Source organism: Marmota flaviventris, chromosome 1 (genome assembly GCF_047511675.1).
Source record: "Marmota flaviventris isolate mMarFla1 chromosome 1, mMarFla1.hap1, whole genome shotgun sequence".
In the NCBI taxonomy this organism is placed as follows: domain Eukaryota; kingdom Metazoa; phylum Chordata; class Mammalia; order Rodentia; family Sciuridae; genus Marmota; species Marmota flaviventris.
This window is the reverse complement of record NC_092498.1, coordinates 205,228,634-205,239,560: the sequence shown is the minus strand read 5'-3', so window position 1 is coordinate 205,239,560 and position 10,927 is coordinate 205,228,634. Positions and strand designations below refer to the sequence as shown.

Sequence of the window (10,927 nt, the reverse complement as noted above, 5' to 3'; positions counted from 1 at the left end):
ATGGCAGAGCAACTCCTGCTTCTCTAGGTCACCCCCGCTGCCATTGGTGAGACTCTGTCCCCAACTTCTACTGCCAGGTCTAGGTGGAATTTCTGGATCCTTCTGTTAACCCTCCATGGCAAAGCAGAAATCCTTGAACAGGACCAAAGTGAGAAATACACAGAGGAGGCTGAAGTTTCATAATTTCAGTTTTTTGGGCTCATGTGTCCAGAATGGCTGGTTCAATGGGTGGAGGAAGGAAAAGAAAGGTGTTAAGGATGACCTCCAGGTTTATGAACTGGGGCTGATGGTGAGCTCAAGTCTCAGTTCAAATGTGCCCTGCTTCCCTGGCCCTGGTGGCTGTAGGAGCCTCTCCCTAGTGTGGCTCTCAAGCTGGCCTGTCACTGGTCTTATTTTTCCACACATTTATTTCCAGATGTTCTTGCTCGTGTCTTTGTGGGTTATTTTTGCTTCTCTCCCCAACCGTGCACCAAAGGGCAGGGCTCACGTGTCCATGCTCAAACCCTAGTTTGCCTGGCACATAGTAGGTACTTCATAAAGAGTGAATGTCGTTGTCAGGTGGGGGTGACATCCACCTATAGTCCCAGCAACTCATGAGGCAGAGACAGGAGAATGCCAAATTCCAGGACAGTCAAGAGCTAGACCCTCTCCCAGAATAAAAAAGAAAAAGGGTGGGGATGGCGTTCAGAGGTGGAGTGCTTGTTTAGCATGCTTGAGCCTCTGGGTTCAAACCCCAGCACTCCAAAACCAGGGAAAAAAAGGAAATGAATGTAGTTGGAAAAAAAGGAAATGAATGTAGCTCTGAACTGGTCTCAGAGCTCTGGGTCCGAGTCCAGGCTTTGCCTCCGGGAGCCACCTGTCCCCGAGACGTGCCTGGTCCCACCCTTGTGAAACGGGAGTGCGTGGGTCAGGCTGGCTCGCTCTGGGGGTCTCCAGCACTATGGCCCATTTCTGGATCTTGCCCAACGGCCAGGCGGCCGCTGTCCAGCTAGTCAGGCAGCGGATCAGAGCGCCTGCGCCGAAATTCCCACTCTTTCCCTCTTCCCTCCCCGTGGGTCTGAAGCGCGCCGCCGAGGCGCGCGCATGCGCTATCGCCCCCGCGCCGCGCGTCTCTTTTCTGCGCCTGCGCCGCGCTCACGACCGCCTGCGCGCCTGCGCAGTGCTCACCGCCCGTGGGCCCGGCCGGCGCTTGCGCTGTGGCACGAGCGAGTGGGGGGGCGAGGAGGTGGAGGAGGAGGAGGAGGAGGAGGCGGCGGCGAGAAGATGGCGACTTCGAACAATCCGCGGAAATTCAGCGAGAAGATCGCCTTGCACAATCAGAAGCAGGCGGAGGAGACAGCGGCCTTCGAGGAGGTCATGAAGGACCTGAGCCTGACGCGCGCCGCGCGGGTAAGGGGGTGCCCGCGCCGACCCTTCGGGGCCGGGGGAGGAGAAAGGAGGGGGCGCGTGTCTGGCGCGTGCACGGGGCGGGGGGGCGCGCGGCGGGGGCGGGGCGCGCGTGGCGGAGGCGGGGCTTGGCACGGCCCGAGGGGGACAGGTGTCCCCGTGCCCCGGGCGTCGTGGGCGGGACGGGTACCCCCACATCCTAGAAACCTGAGGTGTGCAGGTGTCAACACATCATTGCTACTTTAGGAGGATAGGTGACACTACATCATTGTTACCTGGAGGGGACAGGGGCTCTACATCGTTACTACCCGGAGGGAACAGGTACCACTACATCGTTGTTACCTGAGGGGGACGGATGCCGCCTATCATTACTACCTGGAGGGGACAGATGTCCCCGTGTCACTGCTACCTGGGGGGACAGGATGACGCTGAGGTGTAGGGGCTGAGTGCTGCTTGTCGGCATCATTTTTACCTGGGCGTTGGAGTACAGGTGCTCTCACAGCATTGCTACCTGAGGGGGAGAGGTGCCTCTACATCACGTTCACCTGTGCCCTTCTTGGGTGTTGGGGAGGGACAGACGTCCCCACTTGTGGACCTGGAGTGGGACAGGTATCTCTCATTCCTGAACAGGTGAGGGAAAGGTCGGATGCTCTCCCTCACGGGGTCCTGATGGGACCTAAGAAGGCAAATTGTGCTGAGTCCTGGAACTTTTGGGGACCAGGTGATGTTCTCCCAGGGGGACGGGGGCCCTTTCAGGATGAGGGTGGGAGGATAGGTCTGCCTCAGGTGGCTGGGTGCATGTGGCCTGCAGGAGCAGGCCAGGTTCTGCCTGGCTCACTTGGGAAGCTGCCACGGGCTTGGAGCAGGGTGTGTTGGCGGTGGGGTCTGAAGCGGCTCTTCTCGTAGGCCCGTGATCATGGCCTCAGTTTCCTCCCAAGTGTGTCTAGCAAGACCTTCCTCAGGGGTCAAGGAGGAGAGCATGCTGTGCACAGGTGGCTGCAAATGTCTGCTGTGGTCCTTCAGTGGTGAGACCTCATCCTGCACTGTGGGATCTAAGAGGAGGTGGGTGTGGGAGTTGCAGGCACCCACACCCCTGGTTTCTGGATTCAGCCACTGATCTGACTGGTGCAGGTGGACTTACCTCCATCTCTGATTCCTCAGGTGGAACTTTGGGGTCGTGTTATTTTATAATTAGATGCTTGTTTCTCTCCAAGAAGGTGGCCTTGCAGGCTAGGATGTGTGTCTTCATTTCTGTGTACACATTCAGTGCAGATTGGTGCTGTGTCGGGCAGACATTGCAAGAGCCTGCTTAGGGAGCGGGCCTCGAATGTTTCTCCTCTAGGATGTGAAGAAAGAGGTGGTTGGCAAACGAATGAATGAGTGGAAGAAGAAAGAAAGTGTGCCACTTGAGTGGCATCCACAGTCAATTAACTGAAGCAGGAGTGTATGCGGCTTATCTCTAGCACATGGTGTCAAATGTTTGTAGTGTGACAGGAAGCAAGGGGTCATACTAGGTTTGTGGTGTCATCATGGTTGGAAGTTTGGTTTCTGCATGGGGCTGGAAATGGACTATTGTTGAAAAAATTTCTTTAACAGAACAGCTCCAGCTGGGCGCCTGGAATCCCAGTGGTTTGGGAGGCTGAGGCAGAAGGATTGAAAGTTCAAAGCCAGCCTCGGCAACTTAGCAAAACCCTGTCTCAAAATAAAAAATAAGAAGTGCTAGGGATGTAGTTCAGTGGTAAAGCACCCCTGGGTTCAGTGCACTTAACTACGAAAAGAAAAAAAAAAGGATAAGAAATATCAGCTTCATTGAGATATAATTCACATATCATACAATTTACTTGCTTAAAATGAAAAAGATCTGTGATTTTTAGTTAATTCATAGAGTTGTGTGACTGGGACCACTAATTCCAGATTATTTTCATTGCCCCCAAAGAAAAAACTGTCCCCATTAGCAGTCACAGCCCATTCTCCCCCTCCCCCCGCCTTTGGCAGCACTAATCTGCTTTCTGTCTGTGGATTTGCCCGATCTGGACATTTTGTATCAATGGAATCCTGCACTGTGTGGCTTTGTGTGTCTGGCTTTCACCAGGCATGCCTGACATTTTCTGGGTCCATCTATGTTGTGTATCAGTGCTTTATTCTTTTTTATGGCTGAGTAATATTCCTATGATGGAAACATCATATTTGTTTATCCATTCATTGGTTAGTGAATTTAGAAAAAATTTTTAGAATATGCATTTGATGGTTCTGTCCACACTGGTGTCCATTTTCCATCTCCCGCCGCGCACTCTGTTGCATTCTTCACACTGGGGGGGCTGGATCCAGGCTGAGGTGCATTTACACCGAACTTTTGGAGACAAAGCAGTGTTTTCTACTGGTGGGGGTGGCAGAATCAGGGGACACTTGGCAATATCTGGAGATGTTTTGATCATCCTGACTAAGGGAGGCTGTTGGCACTGGGGATGGAGGCCAGGGATGCTCTTGAGAACCCTCAATGGACAGCACACCCCACCCAGAGAGCAGTCTGGCTCCAGGTTTCCAAGGTGGAGAAGTCTCCCACTGGAGAGTGACCCAGAGGTGCTCAGGGTTCGAGCCTTGTACCCGGCTGGGTAGAATTCAGTGCTGAGCGTGCAGCCGTGGGCTGTGCCGCCTGGGCAGGTGGGACCAGGACAAGCAGGCACTCTGCCTGACTGGCCATGGTGTGTCTGTGTGGCCTGTAGGTGAGTGGGCTCACCCGACACAGGTCCCCGCCTGAGCTCCCTCCTGCAGCAGACACCAGGGCTTCGCTCACACCTGTGGATGGACTCGAGTGGCCGGGTCAGCGCCTGCTCCTCTCGGGAGTTTCTAAGGACGGCCAGCCTCCTCCTGTGTGTGCTCCTGGCTCCCCGTGGCGATGGTGGGCTCGCCTGAGGGGCTTGCAGGCGGAGGAGGCTGATCTGCAGGGGTTTACCTGGATGAGTACGTCCCTGTCGGGGGACCCCAGGGTGTTGGGTGGAGGGACTGGTGTGGTGTGCAGGCCTGAGCAGGGGAGCTGCTACCTTCCTTCCTGTGGGAGAGCTGTGGCGCTCTGCTGTGTGGCTTAGGGCAGGTTTCACAACCTTTCTGAGCCTCGAATCCAGACCTGTAAAGTTGGGGCAGCTCGTTCATTTCACTTAGTGACAATTTTTATTGCCTAGCGTGTCCCAGGGACTGTGTTGGGTGTGTGGTAACCCAGTGGTGTACAAGGTCCACCACGGCTGTGCTTTTGGGGAGCTGATGTGGATTTGGGGGGAGAAGAAGGAATCAAGTGAAGGAGGCTGTCACTACGAGGGAGCGGTGTGCTGGGAGGGGACGGCTGGGGGCGCAGAGGGCGACATAGGCTGCCCACTCAGAGGTATGGAGGCCTTGGGGAGAAGCCTAGAGCTGGCGTGGGTGGAGAGGGGAGGAGAGGTGGGTGCAAGGCCTGGATTTCACCCTGGGGACAGAGCCCGCGAGGCTCAGCCGCGGCCCGTCTGTTGCTTATTCCTGTCACAGTTGGCCCTTCGTGTCCCCGGTCTCAGTGTCCTCAGATTCCACCAACAGGGGATTGAAAATATTTGGAAAATGAAAATTGCATCTGAACCAAACGCGTACAGACCTTTTCCCTGTCCTTGTTCCCCACACAATACAGTACGGTGACTTTTCCCAGCAATTACGTCGTGTCGGTGTCAGAAGTCATCGAGAGATGAGGGAGATTCTGCAGAAAGAAGTGCCTTGGCTCTATGCAAAGGCGACGCCGGTTCCTACCAGGGACTTGAGGATCTGTGGGTTTTGGTTTTCTTTGGGAGCGTCCTGGATCCAGGCCCCTGGGGTGCCAAGGGACTATTGTCCTTCTCCACAGCGTCCGGGCCCACCTTGCAGTGGTGTGATCATATTCACAGTTGCACGCCCAGCATCGACTTCTGTGCCCCTAAAGGAAACCCCACCCCCACTAGCAGTCACTCCCTACTCCCCTTCCCCAACCCCTGGCACCACTAATCGGCTTTTTGTCTCTCTGGATTTGCCTCTTTGGGACATTTCATATCAATGAAATCATACGCCATGTGGCCTTTGTGTCTGGCTTCTGTCACTCAGCACCATGCTTTTGAAGTAGCAAAGATTGCTGCTTCATTCCTTTTTTTTTTTTAATTTATGGCTGTCAGGTGCAGTGGCACATGCCTGTAATCCCAGCTACTTGGGAGGCTGAGGCAGGAGGATTGCAAATTTGAGGCCAGCCTTGGCAACTTAGCAAGGCCCTTAGCTAGTTAACGAGATCCTATCTTAAAATAAAAGATTAGAAGGGCTGGGGTGTAGCTCAGTAGTAGAGCACCCCTGGGTTCAATCCTTCGCTCTGCCAAAAAAATTTTTTGTGGCAAAGTATATGTAACATAAAATTAGCTGCTTTAACCTTTTTGAGGTGTACTATTAAGTGACATTAAGTACAGTCGCAGTGTTGCACAACTATCCCTTCCATCCGTCACTTCATTCCTCGGTGTAGCTGAGCGATATACTTTTTATGTGGATCTGTCACATTCACGTATCCCGCTGGACCCTTTTGGCTGTTGGGGATCTGGCAGCTATGGGCATCTGCGTCCTTGGCCTTGTGCTGGGGAGTGGAGTTGCGGGGTCCCGTGGTAGCACTGTGTACCCCCAAGAATGCTTCTGGCTTAGAAGATGGCCACAGCCGTGAGGGGGGTGGTATGGGCTGAGTGGCTGCTTCAGGCAGCCAGTAGGGGGGTGGTGGCTCCCATAGGGGGTGACCAAGAGCAAGGGATTTTGGTGGCACTTGGGCTGGGGGGTCAGATGGGAAGGGTTAGGGATAGAGCTGGGGTGTCACCACCTGGCCAAGGCTTCACTGGTTACTTATATATTTATTTTATATTTTTTAGTTGTAGACGGACACGATACCTTATTTTACTCATATGTGGTGCTGAGGATGGAACCCAGCGCCTCACACGTGCGAGGCTCTGCCACTGAGCCACCGCCCCGGCCCTTCACTGGTTACTGAGTGTCTCAGGCCACAGCACCTGGGCCAAAGTTCCCCGGTAAAGCAGCCCAGGGTGACCTGGTCACGACTGAGGGACTGCAGTCTCCTGGTCCTGCTCTGAGATGTGGTGGCCCTGCACGGGTGGGTCTAGGCAGCGTGCAGCAGGGGCTTGGACCAGTGGCGTGTGGAGGCGGCCCCCCATCGTGGCCCCCAGTCACGCTTGGCACGGGTGGCCTCCATGCTGGCTGCTTCCACTCCCCGGTGCCATCTGTGGCCTCGGCTCGGTGCGCATGTAGGACTCCCTGAGCCACTCTGATGAGAGGACAGGATGAGGCGCCCTCGCCGCTCTGCCTGCCCCCCCAAAGCCCCCCAGGTTGTCAGCTGTCCGCCGTGGCGGGTGGCCGGTGGGTCCAAGGAAAACACCTCCCACCCCCCACCTGTGAGGGGGACCTTCGTCGGAAAAGAAGGGTCGCAGATGTAATCAGAGTCAGGAGCCCGAGGAGAGATCGTCCAGGATCTAGGGTGGCCTGCAAGCCAGTGTCTGGTGTCCTTAAGAAAAGAGGACGTGCCACAGCCACAGGGGAGAAGGCCTCGTGAAAACAGCCCGAGATTGCTGTGAGGTGGCCACCAGCCAAGGAGCACCAGAGGCCAAAGAGGCCAGGACGAGACTGCCCTGGGGCCTTCAAGGGCAGGTGGCCATGCCGACACCTCCTCACAGACCTCTGGCCTCCAGAACTGGGGGAGAGTCAATTTGGGTCCTTTCACACCTCCCAGTTTGTGGTCATTTGCGACAGTGGCCACAGGAGGCTCCCTGGGGTCTGAGGCAGAGAGCCTGCGGAAGCCGCACCTGGTGGGGACCTCCCCGAGGCGGGCTGGCAGCTGCTGAGGTGCCTGGCCTTTTCCGCCTGGCTCCGTGGGGGAGCGGCCCTTCCTTCACCCACCGTGGGAAACGGGGGCCTTCGCCCCACACTGAGCTCAGGGTGACAGTGAGACAGAGGGACAGACGGTGGATACCAGGGCCACAGGTAGGGGTCGCCTCTGGTTGGGGGCTGACCACAGGGCCTGGGCCCAGGGCAGGGGTGCTGGGTGAGGGTGTTGGCTTGTGTGCCGAGTTGGGTGGGGGACACGCGAGCAGAGGTTTCTCGGAGGAGAAGTCTGCCCTGTGCCCTGAAGGAGCCCTGTGCCTTGTTCCGCACCCTGTGGCTGCACTTACTCCTAGAAGTAACGCCTCAGCAAGGAGCTTGCTTTCCCTCCATCTTGCTGATGGGGAAGCTGAGGCCCGCGGAGCATCCTTCTGGGAGGAGGCCGAGCTGGGGTGCACCCCGGGCAGCATGCAGCGGCGGTCTGGAGCAAGGATTAAAACCAGCGGGCAGCTGGCACAGCGGAGGGCACCGGGGGTCCCTGCTGCGTGGGAGGCTGCGGCGGGAGGATCACCTGCGCCCAGGAGTTGTAGGGCAGCCTGGGCAACCTGGTGCGACCCCGTCTCAAAGCAGCCAAACCCACCAAACACACACACACAACAAACTGGAGCTTCCGGTTGTGGGGGAGTGCTGTTGTTGTTGTGTGACTCGATTTCCGGAGCCAAGTCCTGTTTCTCTGGGGACCTGGGCCTGGGAGTCAGCATCTCCTGCCCCTCACCGTCATGGCCTCGAGGTGGTGGCTGGGGCGCAGCTCTGCTTCCCGGGGCCACGCCCGCTGGGCCTGGAGCGCGCTCTGGGTGCCGGTTCTCAGGGGATGCAGAGGAGCCTCCTGGTTCATCTGATGGCTCGCCACGGGAAGGAGGCTCCTGTGGGGGACCCCAATCCGGCTCTAGGCCTTTCCATTCATGTACCCCGCACGTGATTCCCGGGTGCCCCCACCAGCCCGAGAACGTGTCTTGGCGCTCCTCCGTGGTCTGCCCGGGCGCCATGGTGTCTTTTTGTGTGTGTGTGTGTGTGTGTGTGTGTGATGAAATTCGCAGTAAATTAACCATTTTGGTATACGACACGGTGGCTTTAGTGCATTCACAAGGTTGTGCATTCACCGCCCAGTCACTCCCCCGTCCCCCTCCCCCGGGTCCCAGCAGCCACTGATGTGCCGCGTGCTCTGTGGAGTCGCCTGTTCTGGGCATTTCGTACAGTGGACTCACACACCGTGTGGCCTTTCCAGTGGCTCCTGCCGCTCAGCGTCCTGTTTTCGAGGTTCACCGGTGTTTTCCAGGCATGGCATGGCTCACCCGCTTTGGCTCCCTTTGTTCTTGGTGGACGTTGGGTCCTTTCCTCCTTGGGCTGTGGCGAGCGTCTCGTCTCGTGAGGATTTGCTCCTTTTCACTTCTCTCGGGCAGATTCCTGGGAGGGGGTAGCTGTGTGTTGTGACCTAACCAAGTGGCCAGTGCTCAGAGGATGTAGTCAGGCCCGCCTTCGCTGGGGATCGGAGGAGAGTTTCCAAACCTGCAGTATGTGTAGGATAGGGTGGCCGGGTGGGGGAGGGGAGTGTCCCCACTGAGGGACCGGCATGGTAGTTTGGCTGAGTCTCACAATTAGACCTGTCTCCGTGCCGTCCCGGGTCCACCAGCAAGTACTCCCTGAAGGCAGTTTTCTCCAGGACCTCACTTCCCGTGGGCTGGCATGTTGGTGGCCCGACGTCTAACACAGAATGCCAGCTGGGACCCACCAGATTGCTATCCTACCCCACAGATCCAGGCCTTGGCTAGCTACACCTAATAAAGTTTTATTAGAACACGGGCCACGCCCGTTCGTTGACACGTGTCTCTGGCTCCTTCTGTGGGACAATGGCAAGTCGAGGTATGGTCTGCCCAGGTGTTTGCTGGCCCCTGGGCTAGTGTGTCTTCAAGACCCGCTGACCTGGAGAGTGAGGAGGATTGGCTGGAGATGGCGGGGGCTTGGAGGGAGGGCGTGGCAGGTGGCACTCCTCCTGGTTTGGGGGCCTGTGAACTATCTGGAGGGACAGGGACAGGCTCCCCAAGACTCTGTTTCTGCTGTCTGGAGTGGGGGCTGGGGTCCTAGGTGGAGGTCTGAAGAGTCTGCCACACGGGTCCTGCTTGGGGGCTTGGGCCTCCGGGTCACCTAGGTGGAAGGAGGGTGCTCACCTTGGGCTGGGGTGAGCTAGTTGGCCAGTCCTGGGGGTGACAGCTTCCAGTTGTCTTACAGCCAGGAAATGTCTTCCCTCCTCACTGTCCCCAGGTTTAGCCCCTCAGAGCACAGTGCCAAGTAACACCTGCTTTGGCCAGTCACGTCTCTGTTCTGTCCCTTGGGTTCCTGTCACACCGTGGGCCCTTTGGCCCTACTGTTGGGGGCTGAGGGGTTCTTTAGTCTCTGCTGGGTCAGCTGTGCTCTGTGTCGCCGGCTTTCTGGTTTCAGTCGGGATTCCGTAAGCCGCATCAGGAATGCCACGTGGACACTGGGGGCAGCTGGCAGGAGGGGTCGGCCTGAACGCTTGCCAAGGGAGCATCGGCCCGCAGCTGGGCTGGGCGCCGGCGCACACCTGTGATCCCAGCAGGCCAGGCGGGAGGACCACGAGGTCACGGCAGCTGGGCAATGTAGCTAGACCCCGTCTCAGAGTAAGTGGTGAAAATGGCTGGGGATGCAGCTCGGTGGTAGGTCACCCCGGGCTCAGTCCCCAGTCCAGAAAAAGAAAAAAGAAACGACATCACTCCATGGAAAGCAGCATGCTCTTGAGGACTGATTCTGCCTTTGGGGACATTTGGCAGCACTGGGACGTTTTTGGTTGTCACGATGGGGTGTGTGGGGGTGCTCCTGGCATTGAGTGGGTAGAGACCAAAGATGCTGCTCGAGCCCTACAGCCTCAGGACGGCCCCCACCACCGAGAGCGACCTGGCTCTGAGTGGCAGCAGGGCACGGCCAGAAGCCCGGTGAGCGGTCCCTGCCTGAGTGAGTGTGGGAGAGGGCTGGGCAGAGGCCACAGTCACCTGAGGGCCACCCTGAAGCCTGCAACATGTAGCGACACAGGCAGACCCGGCCTCTCTGTTGCTTCACAGAAGGGAGGCCGCGGCGTGGAGGCCAGCAGCATTAGGGGTGAGCTAGGATTGACCTGGTTGGACCAAGCCAGCGGCCAGTGTGCGTCCTCTCGCGTTACACAGCCAGGGCTTGCCAGCTGGGCAGGGTGGGGCAGGGCACTCTGGCTGCCGGAACCGCGCAGGGAGGAAATGGCTCTTAGAGAGAAACTGCCCAGGACCAGCAGCTGGAAGGAAGCTGGGCAGGTGGTGAGGGCCCTGAGCGTGTGGGCTACGGGGAGCCACGCGAGGCTTCAGTGGGATGGCCACAGTCATCAGGGCCATACAAGGAGTGGCAGGAGCTGGGTTTGCTAGAGTCCACGTAGTGTGGACCCAGCGGACTGTTGTGGGAACCCACGAAAAAGAGCCCATTGCATAGAGGGGACACTGAGGCCTGGGAGTTCGCGAGGCTTGCAATGTGAGGAGTAGGGATTGGGACCTGTGTCTGGCCTCAGGGCACAGGTTTTTCTGAAGCTGACCTCGGGTCATGCTGAGCCTGGTGCATATCTGCCCATTGGCACAGGCCGCCCTGGGCTTTTCCT

General features: G+C 57.5%; 1 protein-coding gene across 12 annotated transcripts in view; it reads left to right on the top strand.

Moving 5' to 3' along the window:
• The first annotated feature begins 1,242 nt into the window (after positions 1-1,242).
• Positions 1,243-10,927, top strand: part of Crtc1 (CREB regulated transcription coactivator 1) — a 74,242-nt gene continuing 64,557 nt past the window's right edge. For 8 of the 12 annotated variants that reach the window (XM_071600909.1, XM_071600948.1, XM_071600938.1 and 5 more), the window contains exon 1: positions 7,048-7,398. In XM_071600909.1, coding sequence (XP_071457010.1) covers positions 7,072-7,398 — 327 coding nt within the window. In that variant the 5' untranslated portion in view covers positions 7,048-7,071. Of the gene's footprint in view, positions 1,390-7,047; positions 7,399-10,927 lie in introns of those variants that run through there. The other 4 variants (XM_027932063.2, XM_027932062.2, XM_027932061.2 and 1 more) reach the window with 1 other exon arrangement.